The sequence below is a fragment of the Cyanistes caeruleus genome, chromosome Z, assembly GCF_971803275.1.
Source record: "Cyanistes caeruleus chromosome Z, bCyaCae1.hap1.1, whole genome shotgun sequence".
Classification (NCBI taxonomy): domain Eukaryota; kingdom Metazoa; phylum Chordata; class Aves; order Passeriformes; family Paridae; genus Cyanistes; species Cyanistes caeruleus.
In genome coordinates, this window is record NC_141732.1 from 6,974,224 (window position 1) to 6,999,467 (window position 25,244).

The 25,244-nt window shown below is 49.2% G+C and overlaps 1 protein-coding gene across 2 annotated transcripts; it reads left to right on the plus strand.

Annotated features, from left to right (window-relative positions):
• Window positions 1-4,639: 4,639 nt before the first annotated feature.
• Window positions 4,640-24,741, plus strand: LOC147648056 (maestro heat-like repeat-containing protein family member 7). Of its 2 annotated transcripts, XM_086867758.1 has the most exons (20): window positions 4,640-4,910; window positions 5,808-5,845; window positions 6,288-6,410; window positions 12,319-12,413; window positions 18,927-19,397; window positions 19,497-19,667; window positions 19,928-19,995; window positions 20,140-20,256; window positions 20,445-20,587; window positions 20,915-21,062; window positions 21,311-21,498; window positions 21,588-21,725; window positions 22,005-22,119; window positions 22,296-22,436; window positions 22,631-22,807; window positions 22,931-23,086; window positions 23,246-23,347; window positions 23,716-23,818; window positions 24,094-24,150; window positions 24,427-24,741. In XM_086867758.1, exons 5-20 carry the CDS (start codon window positions 19,271-19,273, stop codon window positions 24,624-24,626), a joined length of 2,151 nt encoding a protein of 716 aa, XP_086723884.1. In that variant the 5' UTR covers window positions 4,640-4,910; window positions 5,808-5,845; window positions 6,288-6,410; window positions 12,319-12,413; window positions 18,927-19,270; the 3' UTR covers window positions 24,627-24,741. The 2 variants fall into 2 exon arrangements, with proteins under 2 accessions (XP_086723884.1, XP_086723883.1); XM_086867757.1 differs by lacking the exon at window positions 12,319-12,413.
• The last annotated feature ends 503 nt before the right edge of the window (window positions 24,742-25,244 follow it).

Genomic DNA, 25,244 nt, shown 5'->3' on the forward strand with positions numbered 1-25,244 from the left:
CAGGGCTAACAGAGTGTTTCTGCACAAAGGTGTTGTACTTGGCTGTCTCTGAGGTGAAGGAGCAGCTTAACACCTCTAAGCAGGGCAGCAAGGTGCAGCCCTCCCAGCACTGGTCAGTCCTGCCATCGGCTGATCAGTCTGTGAGCCTTTGAGCACGCACACGGTCACTCAAATATCATCTCCTTGACAAAAACCCCCAGAGCCTTCCTCATCCCAGCCTCCTAAAAGAAAGCAAGCCAGCAGCACACCCAGGCGCCCACGTGCCCTGCAGGAGGAGCTGACATGGAAGAGCCTGCACTGATCCTGAACACAATTACAGGCTGAAAGGTGCGCTGACTACTGGTGGCCATTGAAGTTACTGACACATCTGGAAATTATTTTACACTGTGTTTGTACTTGCATTTTCCCCATAGCCAAGCTTATTCCTTATGTAATGCACCAAATAAACCCTTGTCCAGTCATAACAAGGAGAGGGAACAAAAGCAGGTCATTGAAAATCTGTCAAATATTACTTGCCAAAGCTTATTTCCCATGAAATATTGTCTTTTTCTTTTCACCCAACATTTCCCTTTCCCAACTGACCACGTAGAAACCAAACCTGGGATGTTAAAACAGCACCCACTAGACAATAGTCTTCCATCAGTTCTTGTAGGGGCTGGAGTTTTCTCTTGCTATGCCATGGAGACTTCTCTACAAGAAACTGTTCTCTCGTGGCTTTTCATTTCCTGAGATTGGGGCTACCCAGGCCAAAATGCTGCATTGTGACATTCCTCCCATTTCCACAGGCCTCCTAAAAGGGCTGTCCATGGGCCATGAACTCATGGGGTATTATTTTAGGGATGAGTTGTTCAAAGGCTATGGTTCCCTTCATCTGTCTCTGTGATCATCTCTGGGAACAGAGCTTTTCTTCTTCTCTCCCTGGGGGCAAAAGGTCTTCCTCACTCTCATCTCTCTCTCTCTGTTCAAGCTTCTCATGGGATTACAGCTATTCCAACACCTGCTTGGCTTCTTATCAATGCATGCCTCTGCTCTCATCTACAGTTTGAATACTTCATCCCCCATACTTTTCTCATGAATTAAAGGGAGATATTTCGGTATATCATTGTCCATCTCCATGGTCCTACCAAAAGAATATTGCAGCCCATTCAGCATCTCCTGATCCAACTTCCATCTGAGGCTTGACTTCTTCTTTTACTGACCTTGGTGTTATCATGTTGGCTTTCTATGTGTCGTCACTTTTTTCTCTCCCTTGAGAGAGGATTGAGGTCTGCAGGTCTCACCTGTGTAGTGAAGGAGTTATTTCTTGCCCAGGTCACGGCAGTCACGGTGTTGGATTTCAGGCCATTCTGGGCCCCTCTCTCTGCCTGGCAGCCCCTGGGAGGGGCAGCTCGGCCTGGAGCCATCGGTGGGGACTGGGGATGGGATTTAGTGTCAGCAAGATGTCAGCAGCCATGGCCCGACCTTGCCTGGGGCCAGGGGCTTGCAGCCTCCATCCCCAGCCCAGGAGCCGCTGGGGTCCAACCCAGACTCCCCCAGGCCGCACAGGCCGTGGGCCAGCAGGGCCGGCCTCACCAGAGCTCCACTCCCTTCTGGGTCTGGAAGTAACGAGAGCCAGTCCCTGGGCTCGTGTTTTTAACATGGGGAACATCACAGAGGCTGATCTAATTTCTAAATGGTGCAAAATGTTGTCAGTTCTCAGCACTAGCCAGCTATTGGCCTGTCTCAGGCACAGAGGAAGCTTTCAGCAGCTGCTCTCAAAGAAATCCCTTTGTGGGTTTCTTACTTCTTTCCCTAAATGTCAATTAATGTCAAACTACCACAAAGGGCCATGTAAAGCTCACCTAATCTGTGTTCTGCAGGGAGCAAGGGACATCTTTAAAGAGAATAGGACACGCAGACCTCAGGTATTTCCAGGGGTGGGGCACCTACCAGCTCTTGGGCCAACCTATGCCACTGCTGCCCCATGTTCCTTAGACCTACTCTGACTCAATCCCCTTTTCATTTAAAAAATATTCCCCTGCCTTTGAAGCTCTTAGCTTGGAAAATCATGCTTTCTTCTTGCTTTCTTTTCCTTTCTGCTACATCAATTTGTAACATCGGCCAAGCCTGGCTCCAGCCTGGTGCCACTCATCCTTTCAGTGAAGCAGTGGAAGGAGAAGACAATAATGCTCTAATCAATTTAGAACTGTTTTCTCCATAGCCAACTTGGAGTAGGATTGTAGAGTAGGATTGTACAATAGTAATGTAGACTAGGATTGTAAATCAATAAAGTTTCTGAAATCCGTTTGGAATTTTGATGAGACTTGTAATGCCAATGTGCAGTTACCATCATTGGTGACTGTCATTGCAACATCTTTCCTTTTACCAGAGGGAATGGCTGCCACGAATGTGAAAAATAAAGCTCGTCTTGCCTGTTGGAGAGACAAACAGTTGCATTTGACTAAGAAAGTGTCGAATGAATTGCTAACTGATGTTGATAGTATTAGGCATGCCACCCATGCAGAATTTTGCAGCTATAGATGTTTTGTTATTAGCACATGGACAAGGGTGTGAAGATTTTGAAGAAATGTGTTGTTTTAATTTATCTGAGCACTCCCAATATATTCATAAATAATTGGCATGACTACCTGAAAACATGAAGCATATTAGAGAAAGACATGATCCATTTTCAGACTGGCTTGCTAGTTTGGGTTTAAGGGGTTGGGGGCAGACCTTGGTCAAGAGGGCAATAATGTTACTGATTGTATTTCTGAACTTTCTGCTGATTCTTCCTTGTTTCTTACTATGCCTTCAACAAATGTTGCACCATTTAGTTCCTCCAATTTTAAAGAAAAGAAGGGGAGATGTAGGACCCTGGGCTGCGTTAGAACAAATTTCACCATAAAGAGAAAGAGTTAAGAAGGTGGGCAAGGTTATCAGACAGGGAAGGAACAGTTGTGGTCAGCAAAAGAACACAAAGCAAGAGCCAAAAGGAGATGAGAGATAGAGAAGTTGAAAACACAAGTTGTGGTCCCATATACACAAATGTAATTATCCAATAAAAAATGCTTACAAGGATGTGTGCAGCCAATTGTAGAGGAGATACTTTGTTGCCTAGCAAGGCAGACACCCTGGTTCAGGAACAGCATGGTGGCCAATGCTCAGGCCACTCGGTCCAAACCCACACACAAGCATCAATGTGATGGATGGCAGAATGGCGTTTATTGCTGGAGAATTTGACATTTTATAACCTAGGCCCACAGTGTTACTCCCATCTGCTTTCATCACAGCTAGGTGCTATTGGCTAATTACGGGGTTCATTACCATACTAAAGAGGAGGGGGGTTACTATCTTTCCGTTACATCCCGGTATCTTCCGTGTGCCGGGCCCTAGCCTCTACAATACTTGTATAAGTAAATCTGTATACAGCATAAATGTAACCAAGCTTAAACAAATAAACAAATGATCTGATCCTCATATTGGTGCTGTGTCGTTCCTATTCCTTCATGAAGAAATGTAGATCCCGGAACTGAACCCATGGCAATGACTAGCAGAGAGCCTCAGGATACCCCTACTCTCATGTCAATAAATTCTGAGTCGTGATTTAAATATGTCAGAAAATCAGGGGAAATGTTTAGCCTTGTGCATTTCAGCAAAGTACTGAAGATGTCTTAGTTCCATGGATACAAGCTAGTAGGTGAGATGTGCACCTTTTCAGGAAGGGATTTTCTACACAGCCAGCACTGAAATAAAGTAATGTCTCCTTTGGAACCCTGAGCTGGCCATGGGGAACTGGCACTGCTTGGTAACTTTAAGTTTGGCAATTTTTTTGAGTAGGTAAGAAAGGTCAAAATGAAACATTTTCCAGCTCTTTCTCTCTGGTTTACCTTTTTTGAGAGCCAAAGCTCTGTGCTAAAGGTGGCCCGAGTGTGTGCAGAGTAATTAGCTCCCAAAACCCCCTTGTTTTTTCCCAGAAGTCATCATCACTTGTTCCCAGGTGTGTCCAGATCTGGCAGGAGAAAGAGCCCACAGCACAGTGGGCACCGTGCCCTGCCCAGACAGAGCTCTCTGGCACTGAGCAGCAGCAGCAGCAGCAGCAGCGCCAGCACTTTTCAACCTGCTCCTGCCTTGGCTTCACCTGGGGGACAGAAGCCTCTGGAAATCAGCACTGCCACTCATGTTCCCAGCTTGGAGCAGCTGCTGCTGCTGCTGCTGGGCAGATCTTGCCAGTCTGACTGCTTCCAAATGGGAATAAAGGCAGGTATATATGTACACAGGAGCCCTGGGCACATCCAATAAATATGCAAATATGTGGAGAGATTTGTTAAGAATTATTTCAGCTGTTATGGCAACAGTGCTTTCTTTCCTGGTTCTTTGCAATGCTTTGGGCCATTCTCTTGGTCCGGTTGCCTCGTCTTTGGTCCCATGTGAGTGCTCAGTTGGGGAACAGGCTGTAGGTGCTTGGGCCACTCTTGCTTTTACTCTTGGATCCCTTGAACAACAGGGTTTGTTTCACCAGGGGACTTTGTGCATCTTTGTGACAGAGGAGAACTTCCCAGGCTATTTGGTGTTTGCTGTAGGGGAGGTTGGGTTCCTTTGCATAAATTTGCATAAATTCCAAGGCAGAACACTTGCTTTGTGATGTCAGGACATGGCTGCCACATTGTCGTGGTGACATCAGAAGGTTGCCTTGGTGCACGGAAGGCCTCAGTGTCAGAGCAGCTCTTGGGCTTGCTCAGTGCAGGAGCATCCTCCTGCTTGAGGCATTTGTCAGTGGGCAGCTGCACACTGACAGGAGCCTTGTGATTCTTGTGTTGGAGCAGTGTCTGCAAACTGGCACAGCAGTGCTCCAGTGATGGAGCCACTCGCTGCTGCAGTTTGCACTGTTTACAGCTTTGTTTATTCCGGCTATTACCTGACCAACCTGGCATGTAAGTAGATGTTTTCCTTGGATGTAACCTAACCTGGATTTTGTAGGTCTTCCTGCTTTTTCTTAGTCACTGGGTTGATTTTGAAACAGAAAGACCATAAGGATGCCACTGCTTTGCTAAAGGTCCTGTCAACAAGTTTAGCAAAAAACGGGATGCCTGTAGCCAGGGGTCTGCACGCAGCATTTGCAAGGGTTCCATTCCCTGCACAGGAGAGTCTGTGGCAGCAGAGTCTGTCCTTTCCTCAGTTTGCTGGCTCAAGCAGGATAGCTTTGAAAATGCAGAGACCTTCTCAGAAGGCCTTCTTAAGACTTTGTGGTTCTCCCCACAAATGAGGGAAAGCTTCTCTTGTTCTCAATTTTGTCATGAAAGGTTTGACTAAGTTCACCCTTTTCTGAGTGCTAGAATAGCAATACCCTTTGCAATGAAGTGCAAACTCCAAAGCAGCGAGTGTGTGCTCCTGAATGCTGGAGCTGCTGCTGCTGTGCTGCACAATAGAACTGCCACAGCTCAGGGGGATTTGGGGGAAGGTTTTCTGGGCCAATGTTTTCAGCAAGTTAATGAGAATTACTGCATGCAACTTATCTCTAAATGAAGTACTTGCAAGGGAAAAGAGCAAAAGCTACTTTATCTGTCGGACAGGACACAAGCATTGAGTGTGAAAGAACACTTTGCATTTTCTTGATCAAGTTTGTATTCACTTACTAGCAAAAGAGGCCAAAGTGTAGGCACAAGCAAGAACATTGCCCTGTTCCTTTTTGGATGTGTGAAAGAATGGTGTCCCCTGAGGGATGCTGTCAGAGGAAAATACCCTCTGTTTGGGTTCACTTATTCTATGGGATTCAGCAGCCCAGGCAGTTTTCTCACCCCATTGCGTTCATTTTCCCTTGCTCACTGCAGGTCACCTGAGGCGTGTGTTCAGAGGTGCCGATCCTGAGGTGAGTGAGAAAGGAACCTTTGATATTCCTGTTGTTGGAGAATTGTGGAGCAAGCTGGGAGCTTGGCCTGTGGCAGCAGAGTGTAGGTGGCCAGCTGAGTAGGCTGAAAGGAAATCCATTTCCATGTCTGCAGCAGTGATAGCAAAGGCATTGCTGCCTATTTCCTCATTTTCCACTGCAGTGCTTTAAAAGAACTAGAAGACCAGTTTTGCAGAGAGAGCACTGCTTCTTGATAGCAGCCAGGGTGGGAGATCTAATTCAGACAATTTGCAGTCCAGTTGAATTAACTTGTTTTCATTTAGTTGGAGTGACTTAGAATCCCATTGCTATCAAAGTGGATGATTTGTCCTTAGTCGAGCTGGTTGTAGAAATAGAGCAGAATAGAAGTAAGGTTATAAATGATAGGTAGCTGCCTGTCCCTAACACTACTATCTGTGCACAGAGCCCAGAACCAACAACAGACTCTTCTCTGGCTCCCCCTGCTCCTGGAGAAAAGGCCAAAGAGGAGCAAAATGACCACGAGCCTCCAGCAGTGGTCACACCCCAGCCTGAACATTCAGAGACTGTAAGTGCCACTTCTGGCTGTTGTTGTCTTTAGTGCAAGGCACAGCTGCAAGTTCCTGAGCAGCCAGCACTTGCTGTTGGTAGCTGAGGCTGCTGAGTGCTGGAGTCGTGCCAGCACCTAGCAAGTCACCCCAGGCAATGACAGCTGAAAAATGACTTTTGATCTGTCATGTTTAGGCCCCCAGTGGCTGGGATTCTGAGAGGGGCCAGCCTGAAGCATGAAGGCTCCCTGTGCCCAGAGGAGGGAGCATTTCAAAGACACTCTGCTCAGCCATGTCACATTCTGGAGAGGACACTGTGGTCTGGAGAGTCCTGTGCCCTACAGACTGGCCAAGTAGCTGCAGGCACAAAAGATGTGGATCTGACCACACAAGCACTTTGGGCTGGTTTGTCTCCATGGCCTTCTTGGGTGTGCTTACCTGGGAGTATTTCAGAGACACACTGGGGATGTGAAATTTCTGATGGAAATCAGGGATTTTGATGCTTTTGTTGCCGGGTTGTTGTTTTGCCTCTTCAGGCAGAGCAGTCAGTAGCAGAGCTGACAGGTGCTCTGAGCCCACGTCTCTTCTGGCTTTTGATAAGCTGCAAAGAGATGATTTTGTTGTCGGTGAATCCATGTGGGGCCACTCTTCTCTTGTGTGGCAAAAGACACAAACTGCACAGTTCTGAACCCTTCTTCTGAGTCAAAAACCAGAGACGCCATATGTCTGTTGAGACTTTTCTTTCTGAAGTCTGCAGCTTTGAAAACTCCCCTGGAGCCTGGAGGCTGGGATAAAGCCGCAAGTCCTTGAGTGCTATCTTGTGTTGCTAAGAACAGGAAAGTCATCTCCAAAATCTGGATGCTGTCTTTGAAGTCAAATGTGTAACGTGGTGCCTGAGCAGCTGCCTGGGCCCAGAGCACCCAGGGGTGTCGCTCAACAGCAGCTGAACGTGAGCCAGCTTGGGCCCAGGTGGCCAAGAAGGCCTGGGGCATGCTGGTCATGTGTCAGCAAGAGTGGGGCAGCAGGAGCAGGGCAGTGAGCGTCCCCCTGTGCTGGACAGCGCCATGGTGCTTCAAGTCTGCTTCAAGCAGAGTTCTATCAATCCCGACATGACAGTGCTCACCACTTGGGCCACTTTCCTGCCAAACATCCTCTCCCTGCAGCCAACAGGATTAGACCCTGAAGTGGGTGACAATTTCATCTTTTGCTTTGTTTATTTGTCTATTGTTTGATAGTAGGAAGAACCCTGTGTAATTTCTCCTTCTGCAGCCATTAAAGGTGCTTTGGCTCAACCCTTCCTGCCCACTTGCAGCACTGGAAGAGACTCTGTCAGAATTTGAATTTGGAAGATGGCAGTTCTGGAAAATGCAGTATTTTTGCAGGAGAACACATAGTTTGGGGTGGGGATGTTGGGGCAGAAGGAGCTGTTCTGGTGCCAGGCCAGACAGCAGGGTTTGCACGTCACTTTCAGGTGAACAGTGCCCATGCCTTTTGGCAGCCCATGGTTGATCAATAGGTGTTGTGTTTGGGAATTGAGCAGGAAATCAATGGCCTTGCATTCCAGCTGGTGCTGAGAGATCAGAGAGGCTGGGAGGGGCTGGGCTTCATTTCTGATTGCAGCCACTTCAGCACCATCAGTGTGCTTGAGTCCAAGAGAAGAACTTGTCTGAGCACAGATGCGCAAAGACTGCAGTTCCCAGAGCAGTGCTCTGGGTCTGACAGCAAAGCACCAACACAATCCAGATTCCCCAAGAGTGTGATTTATTGAAGCAACAGGAGAGCAAGTTCAGCACTGCTGCTGATGGGGGCACTGGCTACCAAGTGTTGATGTGTGTAGGGATAGAAAATATAGTAAGAGAGTTTATAATAGTGAGATCTAGCTGTCTATCTATCTATCTATCTATCTATCTATCTATCTATCTATCTATCTATCTATTTCGATTTGATAGATATCAAATATTCCATTTGAATTTTCCCATCTCTGCTGCAAAGCAGTTGGTGGTATAAAGGCCACCGAAAGGCATCACTTTGAGGAGAGGAGGAGAGACAGGTTCCATTGACTGATCCAGAGGAGGCAGAGATGATTACTCCTGCAGAGATGGTTGTTTTTTTCTCTTCAGAGCTCTTTTCCTCCTCCACTCTCTTCTGCTGTGAAACCTTCTTTTTATGCAACAAATTGCTGCATGTCCTAAGGGAGTGGAACAATCTCAAGCTCTAGGTGGAGTTTGGAGACTTTGGTCATACATGGATTACATGACACATGGTTTCCTTCATTGGCATCCCTAGGGGTGTGTCAATTCATTTGTTGATGGGGCCTTTTGGAGGATCTCTGTTAGTGCCGCTCAGAATTCTCAGCTGACAAAAGAGGGAGGATAAACACCTTGGTCCTCTTCCATATACTCAGGTGGCCATAGGGGCTCTCTGACCTCCCTCAGAGGATCAAATTGCACACATCCTTATCTCCTGAATGAGCAGGATTTCTAACAAGAGTGTAGATGTCAGAAAGGCAGGAATGGTGGTGCAGGCCTGAAGAGAACATGAACTCCACAAGTGTCTCTCACAAGGGATGAAATCACACAGGAAAACACCTGCAGAGCCAGGGTGGAGCTGTGGGACAGGGCTGAGTGTGAGTGACTATGGAAAGACAAAGAGGACAGAGCAGAAGGGGAGGGAGGCCCTCAGCAGACCCTTGAGAAATGGCACACATTTCCTGTCAGCTGCGCAAGAGTCTGTTGGGGATTCAGACCCAGCTGGACCCTGATTGTACTGCCAGTGTCACTTTGGAATCTGTGTCTCCCCATGGGCAGAGAACAAGCGAGGGGAGCAGCAGCACGGTGATTTGGGAACGTGTGAGCCCATCAGCTGATGACTTCAGCGGGAGAAAATGCAGCACTCAATATGAATGATCAGCAAGTCTCATTTATTGGTAACTCTAAAATCACTTATATAGCACCAATAATTAGGCTCATACATAGTGCAAAAGCAAGCTCATTATTGGATATTTTCATTTGAGGTCAACTCCACCTAATTCCACATTCCTGTGATCGCTCATCTATGCTGAATTCACATTCTTCTGATCACAGCATCCTGTTCTCAGTTAACAGTTATCACCAAGGTCTTCCTGACTTTGCAACATCTCACACTGACTGTACTCTATTGTCTAATTCTTTCCCAGCTAACTGCTGCATGGGAATATGACCTTTGCTAGCTAGCCATTCCTCTATAATTCCCCTGTTTTCTTTTTGTACTAACAAAACTGTAGAGGAAGCCTTCTTTACCATGTTTTGCAAACATTGCAGTATGCAAGGAATAAACAGTAACACAATCACAATGATCAATATAACAACAATTGCCATTTGTGTCAAATTTTTTAACCATCCTGTGAGACCTAGGGATTGAAACCAATTTTTTCATATTGTTCTGTAGTTGTTGAAGATGAGTATGAATAGACACTGAATGGTCAGAAAGATTCATGAAACACATCCCATCAACGTCTTCACAGCCCTGTGAAGCCTAGCAAAAAATCAATAGCAGCTCTATTCTGCAATACAGCATGCCTAGCACTGTTCATATCCAAAAGCAAATCAGACAAAACCTTTGATGTAATGTTAAACTGTTTTCCTGTCTAACATGCCAGTTGTCGTAACTGTGTTAAGGCTTGAGCACTAGATACTCCAGGTGTAAAAATAGATGACACAATCACTGTAGGACATTCCCAAAGTTCAACCTGATCTTTGCATTCTGGCCCCAACTGGAACACACTTCTCTTTGTTCGTAACCTGGTTTTATTAGCTCTTAATAGTTGCTGTATAGTGGGTGCAAACAATGTCAATTTTCCAAAATAACAAGGCCCTCCATAAATGTTTGCTGGCAGTCCTTGCCATGCACGATCTCCACAAATTAGAAAAATACTGGGTGGTAATTGTAAAGGTGTACTGCTAGAATTTACTTTGTGAGACCAATTGCCACAGTATACATCATTATTTTGCAAATATAGCAAATTCTGTGGAGAAACATTTGTACCATTTGGCCCATGAGATTTTTTCGCATGATTGTTCCAAGCCCAATTGACAAAAGTCAAACAGTAGTTGCTAGGGGCTGAACCTAACAGTCTTAACTCTTGTGGTTCTCACCCAGTAACATTTAAACCTGTAGAAATGTACCAGTTTTGAGCACCAATGGGATTTGCTGGAATTAAACTTGTGTCACAGATATTAATCATGAATTTACCTGATGGAATTTCACATAATGTTTTGTTTGCTTCCTTGGGGGTTTTCCAATTCTTTGTCCAGTTTTTAAATATTGTGGCATTGAGTGAATCATCTAAAGGTGTGCCCACTAAACAAGTTCGAAAAGGATCTGAAGGGGTAGCCATTGAAAGGCAAAAATTATCCTGTCCAGTTTGATTAGCCCACGTTACCCGCATATTTTGTCTCTCATCCATGTCAATCAAAAACCCTTCATTTCCCTTTATCATGGTAAACCACAATAACAACCTGATTAGAGGTAGTCCTTTAAGGACTTTAAAAGGATTGCGGCAGTTCAGCCAGCATCTTGGCTGGATCCCATGTGAGATCTTGCGTCCCTTTTCTTTTACCCCTCTGCCTTGCCCATCAATTCGGTTGCTTCGAACCACGGGGTGTTCCATCTTCTCGGCAGCAGGGATAACTTTCAGGGAAAGACCCTTTCTCTCGAGACTGCCGTTTTAAGAATTACTCCCAATTCTTAAGTGTGAGAAACATGAGAAGAGTGAGAACCATGAGGAGAAAAGTGAGAAACATAAGGAGAAATTTTGAGAAAGCAACATGGCATAAGGAAAGAAGAGGGGAGAAAAGGGTGGGAAAGGTGAGAAGAAAAGTGCGAGGAAGATGAGGTGAAAAGGCTGGGAAACAAGAGTGAGAAATGGTCAAGAGAGTTGTGACAATCATGATTGGGAAGGGAGAAAGGATAGGAAATGAGAAGGTAGAAAAAGGTTAGAGAAAAGGCACTATTGACAAAGGAGTTGCAATAATTCTTAACCCATTCCCCCATGCCTTTTCCCATTTATTGCACAAGCCCAGAGCTTCTCTGTGTGTCCATCTCTACTTCTGCCTTTATTCCCATTTGGAAGCAGTCAGACTGGCAGGATCTGCCCACCAGCGGCAGCAGCTGCTCCAAGCTGGGAACATGAGTGGCAGTGCTGATTTCCAGAGGCTTCTGTCCCCCAGGTGAAGCCAAGGCAGGAGCAGGTTGAAAAGTGCTGGCGCTGCTGCTGCTGCTGCTGCTGCTGCTGCTGCTGCTCAGTGCCAGAGAGCTCTGTCTGGGCAGGGCACGGTGCCCACTGTGCTGTGGGCTCTTTCTCCTGCCAGATCTGGACACACCTGGGAACAAGTGATGATGACTTCTGGGAAAAACAAAGGGTTTTTGGGAGCTAATTACTCTGCACACACTCAGGCCTCCTGCAGCACAGAGCTTTGGCCTTCAAAAAGGTAAACCAGAGAGAAACAGCTGGAAAAGGTTTTCTTTTGATCTTTCTTACCTGCTCAAGAGAAATGACCAAAATGAAAGTGACCAAGCAGTGCCCAATCCCCACAGCCAGCTCAGGGTTCGAAAGGAAATATTACTCTATTTCAGTGCAGGGTGTGTGGAGAATCCCTTCCCTAAATTGTGCACATGTAGCAATCTCACCTACTAGTTTGTATCCATATAACTAAGACATATTGAATACTTTGCTGAAACTCACAGGCAAACCATTTCCCCAGATTATTTGACATATTTAAATCAGAATTTAACATATTTGACATATTTAAATCTCAGAATTTATTGAAATGAAAGTAGGATTGTCCTGAGGCTTTCTGCTAGTCATTGTCATAGCTTCAGGAGGAAACACTTTTCTTAGAAAAGAAGCCAAGACACAACTGGGGTTGCAAAGCAGATTTATTCCATTAGTTGCAGTACCAAATAATACATACCAACCCCTGGATTCCCAGAAACCCACTGAGCAGGAGAAGGAGGTGAAGCATGGTGCTCGGCAGGAGAGGCAGGTAGGCAGTGCAATTTCAGGACATCCCCAGCATCAACAGTCTGCATTTCGTCCTTCTCATCCCTCCAAGCCAGAGCCAGGCCTTATATCTCCTGCTCAGGAGTGGAATTTTCCCAGTGACAGCATCAGCTCCCACATGGCCGGCACGTGAGATGAGACCACGATGGCTCAGAATATCGACTCCATGCCAACAATGTCTCCATTATGAACTGTTCCTCTTTCAAAAGTTAACTGCCTACCCATTGACCAATCCATTGTTTCTATTGCAAGGGTCAAGTTCCCACCCATTAAACAATAGAGTTTTCTTCATTGTCTTGTTGACCTGCTCAAACATGGATCAAATATGGCAGGGCCTCTGTCATGATCCTCTAACACAAGCGGGAGTTGTGAGAGGTTCGTATGATCTCCGAGTGCAAAAAGGACACCAAGGGATTTCAGTTCAAATCACAACAGCAACAATGCACCTTTATTTTAGTGCCAACAACATGGGTTATGCAATAGATGAGAAGGAGAGAAAAAGAGAGAGAGAGAGAGTGAAGGGAGGGATAAAGAAGCAAAGTAGAGAGAGAAAAAAGGCGGGGGTTATAGCTACCAATGGACGAGATGGGGTCGCTGGTGTCTTCTGTGGGGACATCTCTCTCTCTGAAAGTAACTTAGAAAAGTCACTTTTATAGTCTGTTTCAAAGTGAGGGGCAGTTGCCCAAAAGGTGGGGAGATTTATAGGCTATTGTGGTGTGACCCGTTGCTCTGAGAAGCCGGTGTAAGGCACAGAGCAGGCCGCTCTTCACAAGTCCCTGCTCACCAGCAGGAATTAAGGCAGTGTAGTGTGGCAGCACAGCAAACACACCTGCAAACAATCACTCTTGTGCTGTGACCTGTTGCTCTGGAAAGCTGGTGTCAGGTCAAGCACACCTCCAAACAATCACTTAGCAAACATCCACCTCAACCAGGCCAGAAGCTCTGCACAAAGTCCCTTGTGGTCTTCAGGGTCTCGGTCTCTGTTCTTGCCATGGTTGTGAGGCAGATGAGGGAAACTTGGCACCGTCTCTTACAGCCTGCTCTCACCTCCCAGTCGCTGACGGCTCTGCACCAGAGGAGACCTTGCAGAGCACCACCACTGATCTTTCTTCTTTCTCACTTGAGCAAGACTCTTCTCCAGCCAAAGAGATTGAAACTAGGGATTGTAGTGGTTTAGATTTGTTAATTTTGTTTCCCGGCCAACATACCAAATAAATGTTGTGGTTTTATAGCAGTAATTAAAAAAATCACTAGAAAATTTACTTATTTCTTGCTAGGAGATATGGATTAGAAGAAAAGCAAAACAGGCTGCAAACTTAAAAGGAATAAAGAAAGTTTATTAACAAAACTACAAGAATAAGAAAACCAGAATAAAACCTCCAGAAAACCCTTTTCTCCCCCATTACCCAACCATTCCCTTGTTCACCTGACAACATAGAAACAAAAAAAAAAAAAACTTTGGCGTTTACAACGGTCCCAATACTTGCTAGAGTCCTTTCATCAGTCCTTATAGAGAAACAGAAGTCTTCTTCTGCTAATCTATGGCGTTTCTCATGAAAGAACTAATTTTCTGCATAGCTTTCTATTTCTCTGATGCCAGCTGCCCGAAAATCTGCCATCAGTTGTTGCCTCCCATTTCACATCACTCTGAGGTGTGTTATGGGTCAAATGAGTCTAGGGATGTCATTTTTAAGGATGAGTTCTTCAAAGGCAAAAGTTCTCTTCATCTGTCTCTCTGAGCCTCCCTGGAAATAGAAGGTTTTCTTTGCCTCTACAAAGCCACAAATCTTCAACTATTACTTCTCCTCCTCTGTTCCAGCACCTCACTGTATCACAACTACTCCACCTTTTGCTCAAAATCCACACTTTGAAACACTCCATTCCTCTCAATATATTCTGTCATGAATTAAAGGAGTTTTTTATTTTCAGAACAATATTGTCCATCTCTATAGCTTTAACAGAAAAAATATTCAGCTTATTAAAGCATCTCCTTATTCTCTCTTCCCCATCTAAAACTTAGTTCTTTTCTTCACTGACTTTGATGGTTTTATCATGTCTTCTTCATGTTGATTATCCCCCTCTCTCTCTTCCCCTCACTCTGGGAAAATAGGATTAATCTGTAAGTCTCATCCAGGTAGTAAAATAGTTCAAGTCATGGAAAGCTGCAGATGTTCATGGAGTCAGGTTTCAGTTCAGTGGCACAAACTGCAAACCATGTCAGGCCGGCCGCCTCCGCTCTTCTCCTTCCCCCCACCCTCTGTGGCATTGTCCGGCCTGGTTGGGGAGGAAGAGGCTGAGCCGGAGCCGGAGCACCTGTTCAAAAGATGGAAACCAAAGAGAACAAGAAATTCCCAGTCTTGAGTCTTCAGGTAGGTATTCACAAGTTGATCTCACTTTTCAATGGTCAGAATCACTGGGAGTTCTCAGAAATGACTAGTAATTGGTCAGGAGAAAAAAGTCCCATCAGCCTCCAGCAGCTTCAACTTCCCCCCAGCTCCCAAAGCAAACCTTAAAGTGCAGAACTCAAGATATATATAGTCACACCAGGACAATTATTTTTCTTGTAATAATTCTATTTTATAATTACTAAATAATGTGGTGGGTTTAGCACTGGCTAGAATCACCAGTGCACTTACTCATTTGTTTTTGCTGGGAGATATGGATTAGGAGAAGGGCAAAACAGGCTCAAAACTTCAAAGGTATAAAGAAACTTTATTAACAGGACTACAAGAATGAGAAGCATCAAAATAATACTTCCAAGACTCCTTTCCTCCCCCTGCCTAACTTCTTTCCTTTCCCAACTGACAGCATAGTCACAAAACGTGCGATGTTAAATGAGTACCAACTAGACAATAGTCTTCCATAAGTTCGTGTAGGGACAGAAGATTTCTCTTGCCATGCCACCGAGACTTCTCTACAAGAAACAATTCTCTCATGGCTTTTTATTTCCACAAATAGCATCTGCCCAGGTTAAGTTCTGCAATTGTGAAATCTTTCCCATTTTCACAGCCCTACTACAAGTGTCTTCATGGGCTATGAACCCATGGGGTATTATTTTAAGGATGAGTTGTTCAATGGCAAATGTTCCCTTCATCTGTCTCTGTCATCACCTCTGGGAACAGAGCTTTTCTTCTTCTCTCCCTGGGGACAAAAGGTCTTCCTCACTCTCATCTCTCTCTCTCTCTGTTCAGGCTTCTCATGGGATCACAGCTATTCCAACATCTGCTTGGCTTCTTATCAATGCATGCCTCTGTTCACATGCACAGTTTGAATGCTTCATTCCCCCTTCCTCTCTCATGAATTGAAGGAGATATTTCCAGGTATCATTGTGTATCTCCATGGCCCTACCAAAAGAAATTTTCAGCCCAACCCTAAGACATCTCCTTATTCACCTTCTTTGAATCTTTCTTTACTGACCTCAGTATCTTCATGTTGTCTTCTACGTGTCCCCTCTTTGTCCTTTTCTCTTGAGGGGAGAATGGTGGTCTGCAGTTCTCATCTGTGCACTGATAGGGTTAAATGAAAGGCTTAAATCTTGCCAGGTCTGCAGATGGTCGTGGGCAGTGGTTTCAGCAATTATGATGATGATTTCAGGCTGCCCTGGGCCCCTCTCTCTGCCTGGCAGCTGCTGGGAGGGGAGGCTTAGCCTGGAGCCGTCGGTGTGTGCTGGAGGGATGGTTTAGTGTCAGTGAGATGTCAGCAGCTGTGGCCCAGCCTTGCCTGGGGCTGGGATTCTGCAGCCTCCATCCCCCCTCCAGGAGCCACTGGGGTCCGGCCCAGCCTCCCCCAGGAGCACAGGCCGTGGGCGAGCAGGGCCGGCCTCACCAGAGCTCCGTCACCTTCTGGGTCCGGAAGCCAAGAGAGAGATTTCCCAAACTTTATTTTTTAAAACGTAGATCTCACAGAGGCAGACCTCATTTCTAAATGGTTCAAAATGTTGTCACTTCTCAGCACTAGCCAGCTATTGACCTTTCCCAGGCACAGAAGGAGCTCCCAGCAGCTCCTCTCAGAGAAATCACTTCCGTGGGTGCTTTCTTTCTTCTTCTCCAAATATCAATCAATGTGAAACCACCACAGGGATACAAATCCAAATGGCAGCAACCCAAATGCTCTGGAGTCACAGCTGAAGGCCTGCATCTGCACAGGATGTTTTGGCTGCCCCACCCCTCCACTGCTTGTACCTGCAAATGCCATTGCCCTTTCTGCCTCAATTAGACATCCCACACAGCTGGGCAAAACCCAGCCAGTGAGCCAAATTCCAAAGGCAGTGCACTTTGGAGAGGATGACTGAAGAAGAGCCTTCCCCACTTTCAAAGCATACCAAAGAAGCCATGAATATCACTTTGCACCTTGAAGAGACAACTGACAACTCAGAAGGAAATGCTGAGATTATTCACAGGGTAAGAAAGAAAGCAATCTTCCAGATGAGTTAAAATTTCAGAAATTTCATTGATTTATAGTCCTACTCTATAACCGTACTCTACAATCCTAGTCCACAATGATACTCTAGAACCCTACTCTATAATCCTAGTCTACAATCCTACTCCAGAACCCTATTCTACAATGCTAGTCCACAATGCTACTCTATAACCCTACTCTACAATCCTAGTCTACAATCTGACTCTATGCTGGTGTTGGAGTAAATGGTCCTGATGGCATTATCACAGTGTTTTCTCCTCCTTCCTCCTCTTCACTGAAATGATCAGCAGCACCAGGCTGGACACAGGCTCAGTTAATGTTACAAATGGATGCTGCTCAAAAGGGAAAAAAAGAAATGAACAGAACTCAATTAACCATGATTTTCCAAGCTCAATGCTTCACAGCCTCAATCAGGATTCCTCTGTGTCATGGAGTTACTTTACATTTAAGGGAGTTGGAGTTGCTGGGAACTGCCTGGAGTCTTTTCTCCTGACCAATTATCGGTCATTGCTGAGAATTGACAGCAGTTTAGGCCATTCAAAAGTGGGATCAACTTGTGAACCCTACCTTAAAGTGTAAAACCAGATCTCTCTTGGTTCTCTTTGTTTCCTGGCTGTGAAGGGTGGTGGAGCTCCAGGCCTCCCGTTCCCTGCCCAGGCCATGCGGTTGGGCGGGGACAGGGCCGGGCCCAGCGGCTCCCGGCCGGGAGATGGGGGGGGCCTGCGGAAGGTTTTCCTCGGGCCTGGGCCGGGCCAAGCCGAGCCCGATCTATGGCTCGGCTGCAGGTTTTGCTGTAACTAAATTCACTAGAAACTGGCTAGTGAAGGAGGAGAGAGGCTCTGGACCTGCAGCAAGCAGAGACAGCCACACTCTCCAGAGCAGCTATGAAGAACCTTCCATCGCAGACGGCTCCAGCTCCTGTTTGGCAGAGATCACCAAACCATCTACAAAAGCCTGGGCAAGATTTTAACTCCTTCATTACCCAGATGAGACTTGCGGATTAATCTTTTTATCCAAAGAGAGAAAAAGAGAGTGATCAATATGAAAAGAGACTTCATAAACTACCAGTGACAGGAAAGAAAAGAAGCTTCAGAAAAGGTAGAGAATTAAGAAGATGCTTTAATTAAGCTGAAATACCTTTCTGTTAAAACTATGGAGATGGACAATGAAGTCCTGAAAAGAACTCTTTTAATTCATGATACAGTATGTAGGGAGGAATAAAGTGTTCAAAGTGTAAATTTGAGTAAAAAGTAGAGTAATTATGGTATAGTGAAGTGCTGGGAGATTTGAAGCCTTGAGAGGCAATGAGAAAACTGTTTTCTAGTGAAGCTCACAGAAACAGATGAAGAAGACTTTTTTGCCTTTGAATAACATCCTTAAAATGCCATGCCTAGACTCATGGCCCATACACACCTCAGAGTGACGTGAAAATGGGAGGAGTGGGCTCTGATAACAGCAGCTCTGGGCAGCTAACATTAGGGCAATGGAAAACTATAACAAAAATAGTTTTCTTGTGAGAAACTCCATAAATTAACAGGAAGAAACTTCTGTTTCCCTACAAAGACTGGTGAAAAGACTGTAGCAAGAATTGGGACTGTTTTAACCACCAAAGTTCCAAGTTTTTTTTGTCTCTGTTATCATGTGAACAAGGGAATAGTGGGTAGATGGGGATGAAAAGGTTTTTCTGGAAGTTTATTCCAGTGTTCTTATTATTGTAGTTTGTCAATAAACTTTCTTTTTTTTCCCTTTTAACTTCTATGCCTGTTTTGCTCTTGTTCTAATCCATATCTCACAGCAAGAAATAAGTAATTTTCTTAGTTATTGGTTTAAAACCACGACAATGGGGCAGGAACCAGGAAGGTGGCAGTGTGTGCAAGGGCCGTTAGTGACATGGTGCAGCATGGTAACGGTGGAATGGAACGGTGGAATGGACAAGAGCTGGTGGTGACAAGACCACACCAGAGTGCTCGGTGCATGCAACGAGACAGGACACGCCAGAGCGGTGCTGTGAGGAGCCCCCGCACAGCGCACTCGTTTGTGTGTGACCCAGAGCTTCTCTGAGCCGTCATTCCTGCAGGTGACCTCGAGACCAGACTGCAGGACTTGGTGACCTGTGGCCTTGCCGAGGCTTATCTTCTTAAGGTGACCTCGAGGGCAGACAGTGGGACTTGCTGCCTCGGAGCTTTTCTGAGGCATCGCCCATCCCTGCAGTCACTGCCCTTGAGACCAGGGCACAATCCTTGAGGAGGAGCCTCCTGTCCTTGTGACAGGAGCCCTCAAGACCCGAGTGCAGGACTTGCTGTCCTGCAGTCTTGCCAGGACTTGAGTCTTGCAGGTGCCTTCCAGGAACGACTGCAGGACTCCCTGCCTCGGAGCTTTTCTAAAGGCACTCTTGTAAGTACCATAAATCCAGGCACTGCCATGGAGCAGCAACCCCCAAGAGTTCCCAAGCTGGCTTGGGTGCAGGAGGAGGAGGAAGAAGAAGGTCCTGGAGCTGCCCCAGAGGTAGAGACTGAAGAGATGCAGGAATTCCAGCCGCTGGAGGAGGGTGAGTTGCAGAGTTTGGCCTTAGGACTAGTGCCTGTTGCTAGCTTGGCCGCATCCCACTGCATGCCATGCCATCCCCTGGTGCTGTTCCTATGGAAAGGATGGGAGAGTGTTGGAGAAGATCTGGAGCAGCAACCCCTGAGAGTGCCCAAGCTGGTCTGGGTGGATGAGGAAGAGCAGGAGGAGGAGGAGGAGGAGGAGGAAGAAGGTCCTGGAGCTGCCCCAGAAGTGGAGACTGAAGAGGTGCAGGAGTTCCAGCCGCTGGAGGAGGGTGAGTGGCAGAGCTGGGAAAAAAGGCTGGTTGCCACATCCCAACCCATTGCATCCCATTTCATCCCATCCCACCCTATCCTGTGGAGAAACACCCAGGGACAGGACACAAGTGGGGCTGAGGCTGCCCCTCCAGCAGTGGCCGTGCTCCATCCCCTGGGGCATCTTGGGGCTGTCCCTGCCTGGGGATCACAGGGCTGGGCTGCGTTCTCTGGCTACTCCTGCAGCCCCTCAGCTCTGGCTGCTCTCACTCTTTCCCAGATGCAGCCGTGGACCAGACACAAGAGCAGGACCTTGCCTGTGGCCTCTTCCACAAAACACCTGCACAGGTACCTGCAGCCATCCCCAACTGGGCTGGGCCTGCTGGCACTGCTCAGCTCAGCACCATGCTTGGAACACTCCATGCAATATCCCTCTCTTCCCACCCTTCCTTCTCCTACCCAACATGCAAATTCATCAAGCGCATTTGGCAGGAAGAGACCAGCGTCATGGGCACTGGGTCCATGGAAGATGGTGACGTCTACACCAGCGACACCAGTGCTGCCATGATGGAATTCATTTTGGAGGAGGGTGTTTCCATTCCAGAGCAAGTAAGCAGCCTGTGGCCAGGGTTTGATCCTCCAGGGATCGCTTGGCCTCCCAAGCCACGCCTGCTGATCACTCTAAGCCTTTGAGGCCATTGCAGCATGGTGACAAGGGAAGCACTTCTCTGGGGAAGCTGGGGACATTCCTGACTCCCTCTGGCAGCTTTCCAAGTCTCCCCTTGTGCCTTCTCCAGGTGCCTGCCATGGTGAGGTACATCCACCAGTGGCTCATGGCCAATGCTGACTCCAGGCTGGGCAGGACCCTGCTGGATCTGACCGAGGCACAGCCCACTGACGTGGTTACTGCTCTCCTGCGTGTGGCCCCAACGTGTGACAGGTACGAGGCCCATGTGCCCAGAGGGCTCAGGGCTCCCCAGCACATCAGCTTGCACAGCCTGGACCAGGTGTCTGACCAACAGAGAGTTCCAGGGTCCTGTGTACCTGGGACATTTCCCAGCCCTGCTCCATTGGCCCCTGAGCCTGCTGCCATGCCATGCCCCGTCAGGGCCCTGTCCCCACAGGGCTGGGTTGCCTGGGTGCCGCTGCCAGCGAGGGGCAGCGGGCAGAGGCAGAGCTGGCAGCCAGTTCAGCTCCCCCTGACACTGCTGCCCAGGCCACGGGGATGTGTCTGAGATCCCCGTGAGACAGAACTGTCACCCCGCAGAGCTGCAGTGACCATGTGGAAGACCATCATGTGCTCGAGCAGGACTGTGGAGCCAGTGATGCAGATACTCCTCGATGTGCTGAGAACCTGGCCAGAGCACAGCAAGTGCACCTCTGATGGGGACAACATGGGTGTCTTTGCCCTGGCTGTGAGTTTCTGCAACTGGCCTTTGCTCACCCCATGGCCAACTGCCTCTCCAATAGCTCTGTTTCCTCCTTCCCCCATCGCATCTGCCTGCCTCAGGCACTGGGCTGAAACCTGGCCTAGGGCAGCTTCAGGGGCACCAGGCGTGGAGCTCCCCAAGGCTTTCCCCTGGCCTTGCCCTGCCGCGCTCAGGCCCTGCCACACAGATGCCTTGGCACTGGGCACTATCCCTGGGTGCTTTGTCCTCTGCAGGCAACAGTGGTGATGTGGAAGTTCCTTCAGGTGCCCTGTGTCCCACGGGTAGTGAATGTGTATTTCCCCCGCCTCTTTGTGCATCTGCTCTTCCAAGTGTTCTTCAGCACTTTGGATATATCAGAGGATCTCAATGCCTTCTGGAAGGGATGCCAGAAGCAACACGGCCTTGCCACCAGCCCCAGCAGGTGCTCCATCCCAGTCCTCCTGTCCCTGCCATGTCCCCAGGGCAGGAGCCAGTGCTCCCAGCATGACCTGGGATTTGCTGTGCACACAGGTTTGCAGTGCAGACCCTGAAGTCCCTGCTCTGCCAAATGCGCTGTAATGAAGTGGTGTTGTCAATGGAACGCAAGTGTGGCTGGGACACACTGCTCTGTGCCGACACCCACCACTATGCCGTAGGTCTGCTGGCCAGGTGAGACCCGTTCTCCCCACTGCCTCTGGCATTTGTGCTCTGTGCCCAGTTTGACCTGTGTCTACAGTCCCCATTGTCGAGGGCCAAAGGGCCTCATCACCAAGGGATGACCAAGGACATTGGAAAAGGCTGGGAGAGGAAGGCTCCCATGAGCAGTCACCTCCCAAAAGGCTCAGATCCCCTTGCAGGATCATGGTGAAAGATCAGGACTTTTCAGTCATTCCTGGGAGATGTTTGTCCCTCTGGCTCATAGTCTTGGTTACTTTTTCACCCTGGCAGGGAGATATCCTGTGTCTCCAGGCGCTTGTGTTCCCGGATTGCTCGCTACCTGCTCCGGGTTCTTAGCACACAGGAGGCACGCTGGGATCTGCCTGCCCTGGCATTCCTTGTGGAGGTGAGCCCCATGGCCAGAACTGCCTCCCTGCAGAGCTGTCTGCCACCTCTCTGCCCTCTCATAGCTGCAGCTGCCTGGGACGGTGCCCATGCCCTGGGCTGCCGCCTGGGCCCTGTTTCCTGTGTGGTTTCTGCTCCTGCCGGCTGGCTCCCCTGTCACTGTCCTGTGCCTTTCAGATCCTGGACTACCTGGACTTGAGTGAATGTGGTGCTAACAGGCTCCTGGAAATCTTCTCAAGGCACCTGAGTAGCGAGTGCAGGGACAAGCGTCATCTAGCACTCAGAGCCCTTTTCAAGCTCAGTGATGACTCCTCAATGGTGAGAAGTGGGCAGTGGCAGAAGCTGCACTGGGGAACAAAGTCACTTGGGCTCGGCTGGGCTTTGGGCACCGAGGCAGCTGCTGGCAGCTCTCTTGCCTCCCGCTTCAGCTGCCTGAGTGCTTTGGGACAGGCCTTTGGCCTCTTGGCCTTGTGGCAGCAAGGTGGCGTTTCACAGACTTGTCTTCCACACAGAATGAAAAGATGTGGAGCCTGACTGAAAGGCTTGTGGAGCTCCTGAGGGACGCAGATAGAGAAATAGTTAGGATGACAATCATGGTACTCAGCTTTGTAGTCTTGGACAAAGAGATGCTGATACCCAGCCCCATCGCCCTGCAGCTGGCTGAGGTGCTCCCACCACTCTTTGACCATGTAAGGCTCTGTGCCCCCAGCCGAGGCCACTGGCTGCTGCCTGGACACTTGGTGCACCAGGCCTGTGCTCTGCTGAACCCCGTGCCGACAGGGCTGAGGTTTTTTTCTCTTCCTTCCATATAGAATAATAGCCAGGTGCAGCTGGTGTCCATACTGCTCTTCCAAACATTGGTGATTATTTTAGTTGAAATGGAAAAAGAAGCCCTGGAGACACAAATGTGCCAGAGCCTGCTGCCACTCTTCTTCCACTGCCATGATGAGAACCAGCATGTAGCAGAGGTGAGGACTCCCGGGCTGCTGCTGTCACCCGGGCAGGGGGCTCGGCTGCCTCCTGCCCTGGCACCTTGCCAGCTGCAGCCTCCTGCAGGCCTTGGCACACGAATGCGGGTCCTGTGCCCTGGCTTGTGGGGCCATCTGCGGGTCTCTGCTGCTCTCCAGGCCTCTCAGAGAGCACTGCTTAGCATGGCCAAGTTCCTGAAGAGGAGAGATCTTGGAAATCCCGTGAAGAAGGAGAAACTGTGGAAGTTCGCTGAGGTCTTGGTAAAGACGGCCTGGAAGGCCCAGCCTTAGCCTGGAGAAGCCCCCTGTCTCCGGCGCTCGGTGTATGGGGCTGGCAGCTGCGCCCCTGCCCAGTGCCGCAGCCGGGGGCCGCACGGCTTCTTCTCCAGGCTCCTGTGGCCCCGAGCCGGCTGCCGATGGAGCCCCGAGCCACTGGGGCTGCAGGGCGGGCCGGCACCGCGGCTCCCCGGGCAGCAGCCGGCCCTCTGCCCCCTCCAGAGCCCGGCGCCAGCGGCTGCTGCCCGGTGCCTCAGGGCTGGGCGGCCACAGGAGGCCAGGGCTGGCCGCAGGCAGCGCCCGGCCGAGGGGCAGAGCCCGCGCCAACCCTTCCCTCCTGCCGCTCTCCGCAGCTGGCACAGGACGAGAGCCGAGCGGCCGAGCACCTGCACCAGGCCCTGCCGTACCTGCAGAATCCACAGGAGCCCCTGCGAGCGGCAGCCATCAGGTTCATCGGTGAGCCACGAGCCCGGGCTCCCTCCCCGCCGCAGCTCGGCCCCGGCCCCGGCTGCTGCTGTCCCGGCAGCGGCCCCCGGGCCCGGCGCCCTGGAGCCCCGGCTGCCCTCGGGGCTGCTGCCGGCCTCTGGCAGCCGTGCCCTTGGGCTGAGTCAGGATGCGGCAAGGGCTGGGGCTGAGCCCTGCCGGGGCGGGAGGGCGTGTGGCCCCAGGGCTGGCAGCGCCGCTGGCAGGGAGCTGTGCCGCCGGGGCCCTGACAGGCTCTGTATTCCCAGGGATTGCCGGGCGGCTCCTGATGGGGCAGAAGAAAGAGCTGCAGCTCATTTACCAATGTGAGTGAGGGCAGCGGGCTGTCAGCGGGGCTGGCGGGGGGAGCTGCAAGTCCTGGCCTGGCTGCGGAGGGCTCTGTTCAATGTGCGGATGAGGGGCAGCGTGGGCAGAGCACACCGAGATTTCAGGGGCACGTGGGTTGTTCATGGTCGCAGCTTTGGGCTGTTCCCCTTAGTCCCTGCTCCCTCTTGGCCATGGCAAGAGCCAGCTGGGATGGCTCTGGCAGGGGGCTTTCCGGGGGCCCTTGCAGGTCTGGGATCTGTTTGTCTCTCTTCCAGCCCTTGAAGACACGATGGATGACAGCAGCCTGGAGGTCGGAAGCCTGGCAGTTCAGACGATGTGCCTGCTGAGGGCAGGAGACCCCGCTCCGATCTCCACATTCCAGAGGCTGCGAGATCAGCTCCGCAGGGCATGGAGGTCACGGCCTCGTCTATCGGACCTCAGCTGGCTGTGCTGCTGGAGGTCAGCAGAGAGCTGATCTGGCAGGCTCTGCTGGGGCCACATGAGCAGGCAAAGATTTCCCTTTTTTTCAAGATTGTTCTTTTCTTCTTTTTGTTTTTCTTTAGTATATAAATATAGGATATGTTATGTTAGACAGACTCCCAGGAGCTTTCTTTTGCTGCCCATGGTGTACAGGGTATAGCGGAAGAGGGGGAAAAGGGCTTGTGCTCAGCAAGCTGCCCAGGTGTGGAATGGTGCGGGGAAAATGGCCAGAAACCCTTGGCTTCTGGTGGTTTTGCTGAAGGCACAAGCCCTGTCCCAGCCAGGAAGTGCCATCTGTGTCCTTGTGCCCGTGTGGTGCTGGCTGGTTTGCTGAGGGCTCTGTCATGATCTGCTAACACAGGTGGACCTCATGAGAGATTCGTTTGATCTCTCAGTGCAAAAGGACACAAAGGGATTTAATTTTAAATCACAGTAATGGTGCACTGCTGTGGCGGGGTGGATGTCGGGGGTGCTGCGACCTTCCTGAAAAAGGGTCCTGACAGGACGGCTCTTAGTGGCACTGGCATGTTCCTCTCCTGGCCTGGCAAGTGATGACTTGCTAAGCAGCAGCTCCTTCCCAGGCAATGCAGGGAGAAAAAGGACTAGAGCTCTG

What these genes read in the sequence shown, in the direction of transcription:
- LOC147648056 (XM_086867758.1), top strand. Translation starts at nt 19,271, where the DNA reads ATGGAGCAGCAACCCCCAAGAGTTCCCAAGCTGGCTTGGGTGCAGGAG. An exon ending in ATTCCAGCCGCTGGAGGAGG is followed by an intron (nt 19,398 to 19,496) that starts GTGAGTTGCAGA and finishes TCCTATGGAAAG; the next exon opens with GATGGGAGAGTGTTGGAGAA. An exon ending in GTTCCAGCCGCTGGAGGAGG is followed by an intron (nt 19,668 to 19,927) that starts GTGAGTGGCAGA and finishes ACTCTTTCCCAG; the next exon opens with ATGCAGCCGTGGACCAGACA.